At 41.2% G+C, this 16,697-nt stretch overlaps 3 protein-coding genes across 4 annotated transcripts in view; 1 reads left to right on the forward strand and 2 right to left on the reverse strand.

The window, feature by feature from the left end:
* The window catches only part of STARD9 (StAR related lipid transfer domain containing 9), a gene marked incomplete at its 5' end in the record, with an annotated part of 95,024 nt that extends 92,805 nt beyond the window's left edge, over positions 1 to 2,219 (reverse strand). Inside the window, one exon of the mRNA XM_084208681.1 lies at positions 2,173 to 2,219. Within this exon, the coding sequence (XP_084064807.1) occupies positions 2,173 to 2,219 (47 nt within the window). The remainder of the gene's footprint in view (positions 1 to 2,172) is intronic.
* Positions 2,220 to 4,863: 2,644 nt separating this feature from the next.
* On the reverse strand, positions 4,864 to 9,403 carry HAUS2 (HAUS augmin like complex subunit 2). The gene is made up of 6 exons (XM_084207104.1): positions 9,114 to 9,403; positions 8,850 to 8,942; positions 7,217 to 7,286; positions 6,297 to 6,429; positions 5,552 to 5,660; positions 4,864 to 5,417 (listed from the first exon to the last, which is right to left on the reverse strand). Exons 1-6 carry the CDS (start codon positions 9,399 to 9,401, stop codon positions 5,268 to 5,270), a joined length of 843 nt encoding a protein of 280 aa, XP_084063230.1. The 5' UTR covers positions 9,402 to 9,403; the 3' UTR covers positions 4,864 to 5,267.
* A 50-nt stretch (positions 9,404 to 9,453) lies between these two features.
* On the forward strand, positions 9,454 to 15,119 carry LRRC57 (leucine rich repeat containing 57). Of its 2 annotated transcripts, none has more exons than XM_084207626.1 (6): positions 9,454 to 9,541; positions 10,247 to 10,417; positions 11,562 to 11,697; positions 12,717 to 12,985; positions 13,439 to 13,624; positions 14,187 to 15,119. In XM_084207626.1, the coding sequence occupies exons 2-6, from the start codon at positions 10,334 to 10,336 to the stop codon at positions 14,226 to 14,228; spliced, it is 717 nt and encodes a 238-aa protein (XP_084063752.1). In that variant the 5' UTR covers positions 9,454 to 9,541; positions 10,247 to 10,333; the 3' UTR covers positions 14,229 to 15,119. The 2 variants fall into 2 exon arrangements, with proteins under 2 accessions (XP_084063752.1, XP_084063753.1); XM_084207627.1 differs by lacking the exon at positions 9,454 to 9,541 and adding an exon at positions 9,780 to 9,822.
* Positions 15,120 to 16,697: the final 1,578 nt, after the last annotated feature.

The raw sequence follows: 16,697 nt of genomic DNA on the forward strand, positions 1-16,697 counted from the left end.
GGTAGTCTAGAAACAACCAACTGATCCATGAGTTCTAGCCTTTGCCTGCAGCTTTCCAATTTCTGGTACTCTTAAAAGCCAGGTTTAGCATCTTTTGGCTGGAACAGAGAGTGTACAAATTACAGTACTTCAATCCAGTGGAACTGAAATTTTTACTGTGGGAAGTCTCCCTTTTTAAAACACCTAAAATATTATAGAAGCTGTGGCAATATGGGTACCCTGTTAGGGCAATTGCAGAGGGTGTGCGTAGAGATAGCAAGAGGTTTGTGTGAGGACATTATAAAAACAGGGTAAGAAGCTGGAAGAGGGCAGACCTTTAAGCCCACTGAGAATTTTTTTCCATGTCTATCAGGGTTTCTCAAAGCCTTCATACATTTGGTATTTGCCTCTAATTCATTACATTTGAACCATTTTTTTCAAGGCTAGAAAGCAAGTTCTCATGCCAGAGCCTTCACAGAGAATATACAGCCACTTCCTCTTCTCATTTATAAAATGTAAAAATCCATCTTAAAATGCCTTTGCTGACCTCAGCTGAAGCAGCACAGTAGGAGGAGCAGCTGGCCTACTGCCTTTGGGGTCAAACGCCATGAGACTGGTCTCTGCCTCCCTTCCCATCCCATCTGCTACACCAACACGAGTTGAGTAGATGGATTTACTTAACAGCTTCTCTCTCCGTTATCCCCTGAGTTTCCACTCTCACCTTCACACAAACATTTCTGTTTCAACCTCAGATTAATTCCTCCCATGTGCAGGAAGCTGCCCACCTCTCTGATCCTACCCTCCTCACCAAACAGCTGGCCCACAGTGACTACATCAAAGGTTTTCCTGTTTATCACACCTTATCTGACAGTTACAGGTGCTGTTTATTGCTACAATGACATATTCACTATTATGTACTATTTAAAGCAATCCACTCTGGAAAAACCTTAAGACAGATGTGGTACAACATCCCTCACTAAGCAGGATCTAGTGAGAGGGAATGTAATGATAAAAATCAAATAATATATCCACAACTAAAGAAACACCAAGCAATAAAAGGTTAAACTTAGCTTGCTTTAATGCTGCAGATCTTCTTAAAATAGGCCAGTATCTATTAAAATCTGTTCTGTTCACTGCTGTACAACAAATCAGAGCTGTATAACCCGAGCATGATTTTAAACAAAATAATGGACAGAGTATTTTTAAAATCAGTTAGCTTTGACTTAAAGGCAAAATGTGTTGAAAACCTGTAAATTAGTTTGCACATTTCCCTTTTCTACTAATACTTGCAGGCTTGTTTTGGGTAGGATTTTAAAATTTATTCAAAACTCTCTGGTGTCCTTTCTTGAAAATAAAATAAAAAATCCATAGCCAAATAAGAACAAAGACTCCAAAATATGCTAGTGTACTGCTGGCTAAATGACTAGGCTAGTTTTCTGGCTGGGCAACTCTTCAAGAATCAGTTTCTCTACTGCATGAAAGAGTTATTTATCACAAAAATCCATGCAGTCAGAAGACAACGTGAGGAACTCGTGCCAAAAAGAAAGGCAGCATCAAATCAAAGACTGGCCCTCAGAGCTTGTACCGCTTTTCAAACCATTCCTATTTGGAGTGCTTTAACAGGGGGAGTAAATCACCAGCCACTGACATTGGGGGTGCTCGCTTTTTCTCTTTGTTTTCTGCTCCGAATTTCCACAGTCCGCAAGGTTTTAAGCATGTATTATATGCAAATAACACCAGAGCACTGTGCTACGGCATCTTCTTGTTTGTGGGAGTTGTCTTCCAGCTGTAACATGTAACTTTTGGGATTTCCATTGGAGCCAAGCAAGCCGGGGAGGGAGCGGAGCTGAGCGACAATGGGAATATCCGGCTCTGCCTCTCGCTGGAAAAAACAGCAACAACAGAAGGGGAAGGGAAGACTCCCGGACACTGTATGACAATTGTCCTGTTGCGGGCAGCTCAGGAAGAGGGAAGTCAGCCTAACAGCTCCACTGGTGATTTTTCTAAGAAAACTTTCCAAGCTATTTAGCGAGGCGGCGAGAGGCTGCCACCCCTCCTGCCGCGCCTCCCTCAGCCGCGGCTGAGCGGCTCCAGGGCGGCGATCCCGCCCCGCTGACCGGACCCGCGGCACCCGATCTCCCCCCGCTGCCGCGGCCCCCAGAACCCCCCGTGCCCCTCCGCGTCCCTCCGCACCTTTTGCTCAGAGGCCGGACCCGCACGGCTACCTTGACGTTGGCCATGGCTCGGCTCACGCCCCGCGGCTGCGGCCGCCCGCGCCCCGGCCCCGCATCCCGGGCGGGCCGGGGAGGAGCGGAGGAGCGGAGCCGCCCGGCCCGGCCCGGCCCGGCCCGCCCCGCCGGGGAGGGGAGGGCAGGGCAGGAGAGAGCCCGGCCCAGGCAGCCCCGGCGGAGGGAATGCACGGGAACTTCCCCGGGCAGAGAGCAGGCGTGTCGGGGAAAGCCTACCCAGAGCAGCCGAGTGCAGCCTCTCCAGCATCCAAAGGGCGCTTTTCCGCCTGAGACAGGTCTGCCCGGGAGAGCCGCACCCCCGGAGAAAGAGACGGTGGCTCCGCGCTCCTCCTCAAATTCTCTTCTGCAGCAGCAAACCAGCGTGGGTTTTACCCAAGAGTTAAACCGGCCCGATTAAGGGGGACGCCCTTAAAGCATCACTAGGGACGGGCACTGTAAGCCCTCCACATGGATTTGACAGGAATTTAGGGAAGGCAAGTATCCCTTCCTTATTGATGCTAAAGGAAAGGTCCCAAGTGTTTTAGATTCCTTTGAAAACATCCCGTCTTCATGTGGGTCGTACTTAGGATCTAAAAGAAAATTTTGAAACTTCCAAAGAACTTCAATTGAAATAAAAACCTAGTTGTTGCATTGACTAAAAATCTCGGAAAGTTTTAAAAATTTTTATTTTAGAATGCTGATTCTGTCAGCTACTTATGTTACAGGAAGATGCAAGAGGAAGTAGCATTGGCATAAAGAAGATATCAGGCTCAATAGGCCAGTCCTGTTTGATTTTGACAATTCCATTTGCTAGTGTTTTTAAATGGACTTCTAGTATTGCATTTCAAAATATGATAAACTGAGCTGTATGTGAATATCATATATGAGAGTTTTAGAGTCCTATGTTGTTTTTATATTTAAACAACTTCTGTTTTAACTGATTTTTAACTGCTTTTTTGTACTTTACCTACAGTTCTTCTCATGAGACAGTTTGCCTTAAACTCCAGAAATGTTATATCTAAATGAAAAAGATACCACATTTCAGAAGTTTTCCTAAGGGAAGACTCGCACAGACCCTTGGGACCCAATACTCCATTCACTGCAGAAATGCTAAAAATCCATTGAATTATATACATTCAAGCTGTGAATCTACAAGCTGTGAATCACTGTATACTTCAATAGATTTATCCCTTTAAATCAAACGAAACAATTAGTTGACACATGTGTCAATTAATTATCAATTATCAATTAGCTAAACTCTACCAACTCTAGTCAACTCTCCAAAAGTAGATACAGTAAAAGAAGAAAATATGCTCAACTCTTTGGGAAATGGCAAAACCGCATATTTCAGAGTTACAATGAACAAATTGACTACAATGTTTTCGTTGTGCTCTGAAATTATTAAATTACAACAGCTTTAGTGTGCCTGATCTAAATCATCACTATAAGACATAGAGAGTGAGAGGCTAAGCCTAGAATAGATGTAGAGGACATTGATTGACAAAAATCACAGAATCAACGAGGTTGGAAAAGACTCAGCTAATTGAGTCCAACCTATGATCACCTATTGTTCAGTTTTCTCCCGTGTCACAGAATGTGCAAAGCATTTTCATTAAAAATGTCAGGTTCTCTGCAGTTGTGTGGAAGAAGACCTCGATTTCCACATCTGAAAAAACAGTAACATGGGACTTCGGACTCAGATCCTGTAACGATGTATAGCAAGTGTTGACACGAAGACCCCATTCATGCTTGGGGGACTCAAACACCAGTTTATATTCTTAGATTCTATCTAGTGACATTCTGCTTAAACCTAATTAAAATAATTTCTATTCTCTTTTCTCAGCAGCAGCAGAGAAACATCAGCTATAGCTTAAACAGTATGCTAGAGAATTGTTAAATTGGATGTCTTGCATTCACACTCTGCAGAATGGTTACAAACATTAAAATGAGATTCTCAGAAAAGTTCAAATATCAAATAGACCAAATTCAAGTCATAAGAAAGTGTGCTCAACAAGGAGCCAAAGATTTCTTCCTTAATTCTGCTTTAAGTTTATATGCAATAATCAGATAAACTTGTGAACTTTGTGGTACTGAGCCACCCAGTGGTTACTTTGTGAAAGCAAAATGCTCTTATTTCAGCAACAGAAATCAACAGGTGGATGTTCACATAACAGACGGTACAACGGTAGAGAGGAATGCATCTGCACCACTTCCATCTACTCCGTATCCTGAACACAAAACTGGGCACCCTCCAACTATCCTGGATTACAGATGTCCTGCCAGTGACATTGTACCAACCCGTCTCTTCCTGAGGGCTACAAACTGGGACAATCAATGGTTTTGATAAACTGTCAATCTTACTCATGGAACAAGAGACACATGGGACACATAAAATCGGGCAAACAACAAAAAAAGAGGATCTGAAGAATACATTTATCACTACCAATGAAGTATGGTTTGCAAATTAGTAGATCTGCCATATATTAGCAAGTCCATTTCCTGCTTTCTCACAAAACCATATCAGTCATAATAAACTGTAATTTAAAACTAATTTAACTTCTTGATTGGAACTCCTATAGAAGCATAAGCTTGGACCTACGACTTTTCTCTGAAATTTTAATTATAGGATTTTGTAACAAAATTAAAAGCAATAAACTGACCTTTTGAAATCGAAGGCTTTTATTGAAGTTTTATGGCAACATACAAAATACAGTGTTTTATCAAGATACTTACAAAAATGAATAAAGATACTATAGCAAGTGCAAAAAAAAAATTGAAACAATTTTCCATTGAAGATACAGGTTCCAAGAGACTCCTATCCAACTATTTCAGAAAGGAACCCTTTAACTCTTTAACTCTTTTAAGGTTTCTCAGTATCCTGTCTTCCTGTGAGCATTGTCCTTTTTTTTAGTAAATAGTTGGAGAACTGTTACTTAATAACAGAAATATAACTACCTACAAAGTCTCTGTTGGATTAAAAGAGACCTATGTTGCAGTTTTCACAGAAGACCCTAAGAATGTAGTTCTCTGAGTAATCATCTATTTGAGGAAAAGGATTTGTTAGGTTAAAGATAAGCCAAAGTCCAAGTCAGCAGTATTGCATACATTGTTAGAATACACTTCCTTTTGCAGTTTTTCCCACTTCAGTATTTGCTCTGTCAGCTCCTCCAATTCTGACATGAGCACCTCTGTTTTTGACAAAGTGGTGTCCTGAAACAGAAAAGGGTTGGATTTAGTCTCTACATCCTGTCAGTCTATCAGCACATAGAAGTAACCTAAACAATCAAACAGCATTGTATTTTCATGCTGGAGAAGACAGCTGGCTCAATTCTTTTACTACTCACCATATTGCTCATCATATGTGGTATCTGAGGGATACTTCTCACAGACTGCAAATGGCTTTCAAGCTTCTCAATGAAAGTCACAGCCTCAGTCAACAACTCTACTATAGACCTGTAACCAAAAATGAACTCAAAAATTGTGCTAAACAACAAGAATTTAATACTTAAAAGTTCTTTTTCATTCTTAGTCCCCTTTTACAGCTTTATGCAAATTCCTAAACATCTGATTAATTTTTCTGCAATTACACTTGTATGACTCTTAGCAACAAGGAGGGCAGAAATTACAGAAGTGAACTCCTTCAGTACCTGGGCTAGAATTTTAGACTGAAAGAAGAAGGACTACTTCTAAAACATGCACTATGCATGTCTGGGAATCAGTCACGTTTAGTTCCAAGCATGCAACAGTGGAACAACGACACCCAGTGCCAAAGTAACAACTCCTGCTGGGGAAAAGCATAACAAACCCAGCATGTAGCAGATTTGTTTAAAACAATACATCACAACTTATTCTGCAGACTTCTAAAGACAAGACCAATAACCTAAGTAAATATTCATAAAATATGTATCACTACTTTGCTATGAATTTATCAATGAGTAAACTACCTGCTTTTAGCTGAGGTTTTGCTACCATTTTTTATGTCTATTTTTATCAGTGGAAAATTATTGAAAACATATTATTTTTACTGTCTGTTAGTTCATATTAATTGGGCCTTCTGCAAACAAGAAGAATTGTTTTCTGTGTACCTACTTGTGGTAAGTAGCCTCAATAGGCAGGCTTTCTTGACATCTGTCTTTGGTCAACCTCTTTCTGAGATTCCTCTTCTCTTTCAGTATGGCTTCCAGGTGTCTGTTCATATCTTGCAAAATCTCACACTTTTTCCCTATAAAATAAAATTGCAATGTTGAACCTATTGTCCTGATAAAACAAGAGCAAAATTTCTCCTGAAGACAGAAAGGAAAATACTGACCTATTGCAGTGTACAGCTTACATTCAAGAGACATTAATCAGAATGGCTTTTGTTGGAGCATATATGATTTAGTATCAGCATGTACTCAAAGTCACAATATCTACTTTTTAGAGATGTAATTGCTTTACATTATCTACAGTTTTAAGTAAATTCTCTTTAAGATAAAGTCAACTATACCATTGCACTGAAGTATCACAACAGATTTCACTGGTCTAGCACAACAGAAGCAAGCTAGAATGTTTTTAAGCACAGACAAAATCATAGTGGACAGAGTGTACAATAATAAAGAAATCAATGCACGTACACTCCAGTTGTTAAATTTAAAATGTACTAAGTTTGGGGGGATAGAGATGCAACAGAAATACACCAAACTTCTGGAAAAGAAACAGAGTAGCACATGGTTAGCAGGTCAATGGTTACTGATCTCAGAACTGATGATGCACTGACCCTGGGGAGCTGACCACACCTCCCACACTGTTTTGGAGAATGAGTTATACACAGACCTTCTATGAGAAGGCAGAGTGCAAGCTCAACTAGTATGGAAACATGCTTTAGGTGTTAATAAAACACCTACCACCTCTAACAAGTTATTCAGAGATGACTGTTGCAAAAACTTCTAGAAGTGTCATGTACTCAGACAAAACATTAACCTGCTGCTAATTTAAGACTCTTGGTTTTTCTATGGTACAGCTGCACTTACCTAAGTAAAAATGGTGAGTAATGTCTGCTGTCTCATTCTCCAACTGCATCATTTCAGTTTTCAGTTTTATCTACAACAGCAATAACATCAAATGAAAATGCATTTTAACATACTTATCCAGACCCTGTTGAGTCTCCTGGGGTGGAGGAGGAAGTAAAAAGGGAGAAAGTGGCAGCATAGGGAGAGCATGTGTGTGACAGAGGGCGAGCATTAGCACAAGAACATGTTGCCCTGCTCTCTGGAGAATTTCTACTACTAGGTGGGACTTTCATGGTCAATAAGAAAAACACAGTTGAAAAAGACCAACCTAAATAATCTGGAGATTTGTGCTGGAAAAGACAGATCCTGCAATTCATTCCTAAGCCACAGAATGTATGATAGAATGGCTTGGGTTGAAAGGGCCCTAAAAAATCATCTAGTTCCAAGCCCCTGCCAAGGGGCAGGGATATCACCCACCAGACCAAGTTGCTCAGACCCTTCTAACCTAGCCCTGAACACCTTCAGGGATGGGGCACCCACAGTTTCTCTAGGCAACCTGTCCCAGTGTCTCACCACCCTCACAGTAAAGAATTTTTTCCTAAAATCTAATCTAATCTGATCTAATCTCTTTTATTTTAGTTTAAACCAATTCTCCCTTGTCCTAGCATTTTCTGCTTGTGGAAAAAGTCACTCTCGCTCTCTCTTTTCTTAAGCCCCCTTTAAGTACCAGATGGCTGCTGAACAATCCCTGCTCCCTGAGTCTGTTTTTGTAGGAGAGGTGTTCCAGCCCTTGGATCATCTTCATAGCTCTCCTCTGGAACTGCTCCAACAGTTTCACTTCTTTCCTGTCCTGAGGATCCCAGACCTGGACACAGCACTCCAGGTGGGGTCTCACAAGGGCAGAAGAGGAGAATCCTCTCCCTGGCCCTGTTGGCCACACTGCTTTTGATGCAGCCTAGGATGTGGTTGGCTTTCTGGGCTGTGACTGCACATTGCCAGGTCAGGTCCATCTTTTCAACCATAAGAAACCCCAAGTCCTTTCTCCACAGTGCTGGTCCCAATAAGTTCATCTCCCAGCCTGTACTCATGTACAGGCTGGGATTGCCCTGACCCAGGTGCAGGACCCCACATTAATTCTTGTTGAGCCTCATGAGGTTCTTGTAAGCCTGCTTCTCAAGCTTCCCAGTCCCTCTGGATGGCATACCATCCTTCTGCTGTGCCCACTGCTCTTCTTCTGCCAATTCCTCAATCACTGAATAGTCTACACTTCAAACCCATGTCTCTCCTACTTATATCTCTTACAAAGCAGTTTCATAGTCTGTGTAGTATCTAAACCAATATTACAAAATACAAGGCAATGGCCTAAAGCTAGTCTTGATTAAACCTGTACGAAATGTCTGAGGTTACTGCCAACAAAATTGCCTATAAATAGACACATTTTTGAGTACTGAAGTAAACTAAATTATCCTTCATTGTTCAGTTTCTTGAAAAAAATTCAGGTAACACTTTAGTCAAAGGCGCAGCCCAAACTGTTAACAGATCCCTCAAAACATGAAACAACGTGGCATATGGCAATCTGATATTTCATCGGGGAACTCTATTACCTCCAGATATTGAGGTGTTGAGTGTACACTGACAATAGTAAAGGCTGTACCTCATTAATTTCAGCTTCCATGTTTACCATTTCTTCCATCTCTGCGAATTTTGCAAAGCATGGCGCTCTTCTGCAAGTTAAATCCAGGGTCTCCTTTGAAAGTAAGACAAGAGGAAAACTGCGATCAGCTGCAAGAACGTACCGGGCAAATGCTCCGGAATGGCTCGTAGTGGTTTAAAGCTGTTGCTCTCCCGCGCTCGGCAGCACGGCCCAGCTCGGGAGGAGAGGACAGCGCTGTGCTATGTCCCGCTGTCCCGGCGGTACCTGGCTGACGGCGCCCGCCGCCACGCAGCGCTCCAGCAGCGCGGCCACCGCCGAGCGCTCCTGGGGCCGGGGCGCGCTGCCGCCCTGCTCCTCATCGCTCTCCACGCTGAGCCACGAGCTGCCCTCCAGCTCCAGCTCGGCATCGCTACCCAGCGATAGCGATGAATCGGAATAATCGGAGCTGAGCTCGGGCTCGGCGGCCCCGAGGGGCCGGGGGCTGGGGCTGGGGGCCGCCACGGACGGAGTCCCGGTGCGCCGGGGGCACGGGGAGCGCCTGGGGGCCGCCATGGCGGGCGTGGCAGGAACGGCGCTGACACGCGTCCGGTTCCGGGCGGGCGCTGCGGGAGCGGCGGTTCTGGAAGGGCGGAGCGCGGGGGACGGGCCGGGGCTCCGTCGCCGCGGAGCGTCTGCCAGCGGCGCCCGGACAGGTTGGTTGGGCCGGGCCGGGCCGAGCCCGGCGGCTCTCGGTGCTGCGGGGGTCGGGGCCGGAGCAGCCGGGCGGGGTTGAGGCGGAGGGACCGCGGCCTGCTGCGGGTCACGGCGGGCCTCGCCCCTTGCCAGGGGGCCCGCGGCGGCGGGGAGCGCGTCTGCTGTCGCCGCTGCTTCCGTGCTGTCCGCCAGGCTGCATTCCCCACCGCCCGGTGCGAACCGGCACTAATGCCGGCCTGTGACCCGCGCCCTGGGATTAAACCCCGCTGGGGTTACGGAGGTGGGTGTCGTGTCTCTGCGGATAGGCGCGGCAGAGGAGTCCGCTCTCTAAACAGAGTAAAGGTCTCAAAAAACCCCAGATAAAACAGTAGCTGTGTCGGCAGGCCAGCGCTGGTGGATGCCACAGAAATCACAGCCCGTCTCCGTGGAGAATCTCCTTATGCTGCGGGGCCTCGAAAGAGGGAAAATACAGAAATGCGCAGTTTTCTCACTTAGTTTTAACTGTGCTTGTTGCGTAGCTTCAGTAATCAAACTGCTGTAAGGAAGACACCTTAATCTAGGTAAACCTAGGTAAACCTTTATACTTCCAGGTTTTAGTTATGAGGGAGATGAAAACGCAGCAGTGAAATGGTTCGTTGTGTCAGAATGCTTGTAGTGTTGGGGACAGTGCACATAAAATGACTTTTTAATTTGCTTTATCACAGAGACTTTGGATTGCAGTTCTGTAGCACAGAGTAAAACTGGCTGACACCATCACTTGAACTCCCTGTGTTTGACAGAGGACTGTTAGGATGGGAAATAGTGCACTAAAAGCCCACCTGGAGACAGCACAGAAAACTGGTGTGTTTCAGCTAACAGGAAAGGGACTTTCTGAGGTAATGTACTGGGAGGGGAAACATGGCTGTTTGCGTGTATGATTGACACATTTGGAGAGAAATTCACACTTGTGGTTGTAATGCATGCTTGCATGTATTTCTTATAAGCAGTCATGAAAAGTATTTCAAGTTTGTTTTTTTTTTTCCCCATTTTTGCTTGCCTTGTCTTCTGATTGTCCATATATCTGTCAGGGCACTTGTATGAGCCTATGCTTTACAGTGCACATATGTTCAAGAAATATTAGCCAAGATGTTGTGCTTTTAGAAAATGGCTGTAAACTTGAGGGGGGAAACAGGAATATTATAACCATATTGTAACTTAGATACTCCACAATTTGTCACATTTAGGTACTTATGCTGTATTTAGTTGTAGCCATATGAATAGTCTGTTCATTGGGCTGGCAGCAAGCATTCTGAGAGTTTATTATGTTGGAAATTATCTTAACTTAGACACAACTGCAGAAAAAACTAGAATGTCCTGGAACCATAAGTCAAGCAACAATTCACAGGATAGCCAAAAAATAACTCTATATTATAGTAACTTTCCAAGCCTTTTCTAACATATCTTCTGCTACTGTCCTACCTCCTCTCTGCACTTTTTTTCTGTCAAAGGAGCATCAAAACCACTGGCTTATTCACTAGGACTCCTTGATGGTGATTGTCAGGTTTTCATTTTATTCACCTGAGTGCCAAGATTCAGTACCAAAGTGGTACAGGATGTAAATAAGAATAAGGGAAAGGGTATACATAATTATTTAAAAAGGAAAGCAGGAGAAAAATTTTCACATCACACTCTGCTAAAATATAGAGTTATTAGCTGGCTATAGAGTATTTTAATGATAGGCATTTTTAAGAGAAACACATAAGAGGACAAAAATGTAATGTTTTAAATTTTACTTTTTTGGATGAAAAACTACTGCTTCTAGATGTTAGTGTTTTCTTCATACCACCTTTCCCCTCCGCAGATGAAAAAAATATTTTAAAAAATATGTGTTAAACAAATTTGCTAATCACACTGTGGTGATTGGACATTGTGATAGATCTGACAGTATGTAACAGTTAGACAATTAAAATTTTAACTGTACAACTTGAACATTCAAATTTGTATCAACTCTTTAAATACTGTATCTTTTTCCCCCAATAGTTTCCTGAAGATCTGCAGAAGCTAACAAGCAACTTAAGGACAATAGACTTGTCGAACAACAAAATAGAGTTCTTGCCACCTCTCATTGGAAAATTTTCCTTTTTGAAGAGCCTTGCTCTAAACAACAACAAACTGAGTATGCCTGCTAATTAATATCTCCACTGATTTTTAAAATAATAACTAATTTTCTCTATCAAAAACTAAATTTAATTATTTAACTCTCACAAGATGTAAATGGGGAGTTTAGTCACCTAAACTGAAATCTTTGGAATTCGTGTACAGGATAAAAACCCCTAAATCATAAATTCTACAAAACGAATAATGCTGCTTAGTATATTATCAATTTTACAATGACACATGAGTACTTAAACCCATAGAGGTTTTGTGCTGTGACTTAATCTGACTTGAGGATTTAACAGTGCCAGATGGTTTAGTACTTGCCTGGAGAACAGGTAATGAAGATGACACGTAGACAGTGTTGCTGGCCATTCAGCTGTTGTTACTGTTTCTGTTAAACAAACATCCATCATTATGGAAAAACCACAATGAGGAAACTAGGGGTTTTATGCATTAATTATGTATATCTGCCTTTTTGAAAAAACAAACATAATTTACACACCTGTTTGACTCTGTAGTGCAGCTCAGGAGTGTTAGAGGTTATACACATGTGTAGGTGTAAAGAGGGATGAATGGATGTCAGCAGACCTTACCTGGTGGTGTTTGTATGCTGGTATGACACTCCTAACTTACTTCTATAGGTTGAGTAATACCTTTCAAGGGCAGAGGTGTAAATTTTGTGGTATTTCAAGGGTCAAAGAATGCACTGGCAGAAGTAAGGACTAACATAAGTTAGTAAGGACTGTAACTGACAGGCTAAAATCTTCAGAACAGTGATTTCAGACTGTGATTTGAAGGTCTGCCTTGTCTGCAGATTATTTTTAATACATTTATGGATGATGGTTAAAAAGCACATGTTGTCTGTGGGCTTAAGTTTCTATGCAGGGATCTGTGCCTTCACTGGAAATCGGGGAGGAATTCAGTAGTGAGAAATTGCTTAATATAGCACTGTTCTTCCTGCAGAAGCTTATTTGAATTAAATGGGTATGAAAGTTTATTGCTCTTGGGGTCATACGTTTTTCTGTCATTTTTCTCTAGCTGCTTTACCTGAGGAGCTGTGTAAACTGAAAAAACTGGAAACACTACACTTGAATGGCAATCACTTGAGGCAGCTACCAGCTGCATTTGGACAACTTGCAGCCCTCAAAACCCTGAGCCTTTCTGGAAACCAGCTTCGGACTGTGCCCACACAACTCTCTGGTCTTCGCCATTTGGATGTGGTAGATCTTTCAAAAAACCAGATCCAAAATGTCCCTGACACTGTGGGAGAACTGCAGGCTATTGAACTCAATTTGAATCAGAATCAGGTCTGGTAACTAAGATGTTGTGGGAATGTAGATTTAGGACTTAGTACAGCCATGGAACATAAGATGAGACCATCAAAACTTTATAATTAAAAGACATCTCCTGGACACAACCCAAATGAGGAATCATAACTAGATTTTGTGTACCAATACATCCAACTGCCTAATTTGATGAACAAAAAAATCCTGAATTTAGTCATGCAGAAAAATATTTGAACAGTTCTTGAGTAGGAATGTGATAAAGAGATGCGTAGGTTGCTTGTCATGATGGAAAAAAAAAGTTATTTTGATTTTTTGATAATTTGTTACTTATGCATTGCTTTTAAGTACTTGCTATTAATGTCATTTATATTTACAATATGGAAGTTGTTCTGTGTAAGTCAGAAACAGATCACTTAATAATTATTGATCACTACCATTTTAATCCCATTTCTCTTTTCTTTTTATTTCCACAAGATTTCCCAGATCTCAATGCAGATCTCCCACTGTCCACGCCTCAAAGTCTTACGTTTAGAAGAAAATTGTCTAGAACTCAGCATGCTGCCGCAGAGTATCCTCAGTGATTCCCAGATCTCACTGCTTGCAGTAGAAGGCAACCTCTTTGAAATCAAGAAACTCAGAGAACTGGAAGGTTATGACAAGGTTTGTGTTTTGTTTTGGGGTATTTTGTCTTTTTTTAAGAAACTCCTGGTGAAGTCCTTACTCAGAATACTAAGCATTTATGCTGGTGAATAAAAGCACCAAATAGTCCGTTGGTGGTGTCATTGCTACTGGATTAATAACTAACCTCTGAAAACATCTTTAGGAGTTCTTCAGAGATAACTTCCTTGTAGAATTCAGGGCCAGTGTTCTTTTATTAGCCTCTTTTGAAGGGTAGCTAATAATGACAAGCATGTCTTCACTTTGATGTGACAAAAAATAAAGGATGCTTTGAATTATACAGCATTTGTAAAGTATTTAATATTAGTTCATCCTTAACACTGGAGATCTGACCATTAATCTGAATTGCAGCAAATGCCAGAAATGTTTTGGGGTGTCTTTGTTTGAAATTAAAGCTGTAATAGCTATGCCCAGCATATAAAAAATTGCTTTAGATGCAGACTGTTTTTGAGTCTGAGAGCAGAAGCTCAGTTGCTTTTAGTAGTAATGAATCCTCTATTAATTTCTGAAAAAATCAAAGATTTTTTGTTTGTTTTCTTTGTAGTACATGGAACGATTTACAGCTACAAAGAAGAAATTTGCATGATCACTATTCTGACCCTTATATTACTAATAAGAAGACTTAGACTAGAAGCATCTGCTTCACTGACTTGAACCAAGACCGATGAAGGAAATGATCAGAGTACTCCTCTTCTAGTAGTCTGAAAGAGCCTGTTAAGACCACATTGAATAAACTTGAACTAGAGAATATAGGTATTGAACTGATGAACCTGCCCAGGGGCCAGTTTTGATTTTTGTGCCACAATAGCTTTTAACACACTACATGTTCTCCTTTGTCAGGGCTTGTTCTTTCACAGAGAAAGGGAACAAGCATTTCAAAGTTGCCAGTTCCCTTTTGTCAGGAGCTGGCTGTTGATTTCTAAGAGGATTATTTCTTCCAGAAAGATTTCCATGATAGCACATGGAAGTTCTACCACCAAAGCACTGTATGTCTTGCATTAAGCACTGTTCTGCAGAGAACTTTATTACAGATAAGGTTTTAGTTTATAACCTAAGTTGTTTTTGTTTTTTTTTAATGAAGCACAAATAGTTGTGGTTAAGTTAAATGTTTTATTAACAGCTTCCAGTAAACAAATTGTGGTTTGAGCATCCTTAATTTATATTTTCCTCTACAGGCTTTCTTCTCCCATAAGCAAGAATTGCACTACAGTCCACTTTTGCTTGAGCTGTATCAAATAAAAATTAGGTTCATCTTCAGTGTATTCAGTAAAAATGTATATTGCTAGAAAATATATCCTTGCACTGACTCCTTGTGTACAGAGCAATGCTGAAGGTTTTAGTCATCAGCCCACTGCTGCTGCCTTATTACCAAAAGCACCTAGAAAGAGCTAAAACTGTATGCAATTATGTAACTTATACTGAAAAGGAAAATGTACTTGTATATTTTAGTAAATTATTTTCAAAAAATCAGTTCAAATTTATTTGGTGTAACTTGTCATTTTATTTAGTAGTACTAAGATGTCACTGAAAGCCCTCACTTAGCTACTTGAGTCTGTCAGTTGTTGGTAACAGCTACACTTCAACATTACACCCATAATTATGATTAGCAATAAGTGTTTCTTGTGTGAGACGCACAGAGAGGTATTTGTTTCCCTGACCCTGTTGCCACTTTATTTCAGTTCTTGCGTAGTAATATCTAGAAGAAAAGTGTTCTAGGGGACATCAGCTCCTTATTCAAAGGATGGATGCAATTCATCATTTAACAGGGAACCAGTTGTACTAAAGATTCCCCATTCCAGCTATTATTTAATAAAAAAACCTACTAGCTTCTTGGCAGAAGTAGCTGACAGCTGACCATGTTTATGAGACTACTTTGTTTTGGAAGGCATAACTAGGGAAGTGCTTTAAGAACACTTATGTCTTACTATGATGCAAGACCCTGTATAGTTAGAAATCTATTCAACTTCATACTAATAGATTCCACAGATTAGGACATGCAAATTGACTAGTGAATAAAGCCTCCACACTTGTTCTAAATTTTAGCTCCTTCTACTTGATACCTAAATCCCATTTGAAGTACTAGCTTTTTTTTCCTAGAGCTTTGCTGTGCATGAGACATCAAGAAAACAAATTAGCAGTTAGCAGATTCCCCCTTCACCTTCAACAAAGGAGTAGTGTCATCAATATGTACGAACTTGACAATACTGTGCTGCAGTGGCATTTTGGTTTTACATTTTTACGTCTTTGCTCAGAGATGCTGCTTCTCTCATTTAAACGTGTTTATCAGGGGTCTTCTTTTCTACTCACAACAATGTGCAAGAAGAGATGGTAAACCAGAACTGTTGAAAATTATGGAGTTAGCAGTGCTATAAAAAAAATAATCTTAAAATTGTGGGAAGAATTTCAGTAAATCGATATTTCTTTTTTGTGATCGCTAGAACATTTAGAAACCTTTCAATTGCTCATTGGTAGTCTCCTTTGCTGCCTTGGAGTTATGACAACTATCAAGCTTTTTTTAGAGCAAAACAGAGAAAGCACTACATAAAATACTGACTGGAACCAAGTTAGTCCTAATTACCTAAACTTGTTCCAGAACAGAGGAAGACATATTTCTGCTGCAAGGAAAAAATAACTGGCTGATGCCTTGCCTGTTTTAACTCACAGCAATGAACTGTGACTAAGTCACATAGTAAAATGCTGTTCTAGGCATTTCAGCACTGTAACCTATTAGTAGTTTTAAATTGGAACTTCGTGTTTTCCCTTCTCATCACCCCACGCTGCAACAAGTGAAGCTATAAACCAATTTTATTTCTGTGCACAACTTTGCTTGTAGCTTTTTAATTTTGGAATTACTGAGATAGAACATTACCCTAGTTAACAATATAAACAATTTGTATATTTTGTTTCAAACCTACATCCCTTGCTCTTTAATTTTCCATTGCAGTAAGACACATTTCATCCATCTACTCCACCAGCATTTGGACACTGCATTGCTTTGAGTGCAGCAAAGGTGAATTAGCAACTGCAGGTCATTGTATGGTGTGAACAGTGAGTT

This window comes from Fringilla coelebs, assembly GCF_963513975.1.
Source record: "Fringilla coelebs genome assembly, chromosome: 6".
Classification (NCBI taxonomy): domain Eukaryota; kingdom Metazoa; phylum Chordata; class Aves; order Passeriformes; family Fringillidae; genus Fringilla; species Fringilla coelebs.

Bases quoted from the DNA above. Each gene is read 5' to 3' on its own strand.
- HAUS2 (XM_084207104.1), bottom strand. From the start codon at position 9,401: ATGGCGGCCCCCAGGCGCTCCCCGTGCCCCCGGCGCACCGGGACTCCG. The intron at 8,943-9,113 runs GTACCGCCGGGA...TTACTTTCAAAG, and splicing joins CGGCGGGCGCCGTCAGCCAG to GAGACCCTGGATTTAACTTG. The intron at 5,661-6,296 runs GTAGGTACACAG...TTTTGGTTACAG, and splicing joins ATTGAGGCTACTTACCACAA to GTCTATAGTAGAGTTGTTGA.
- LRRC57 (XM_084207626.1), top strand. From the start codon at position 10,334: ATGGGAAATAGTGCACTAAAAGCCCACCTGGAGACAGCACAGAAAACT. The intron at 10,418-11,561 runs GTAATGTACTGG...TTCCCCCAATAG, and splicing joins CAGGAAAGGGACTTTCTGAG to TTTCCTGAAGATCTGCAGAA. The intron at 12,986-13,438 runs GTCTGGTAACTA...TATTTCCACAAG, and splicing joins TCAATTTGAATCAGAATCAG to ATTTCCCAGATCTCAATGCA.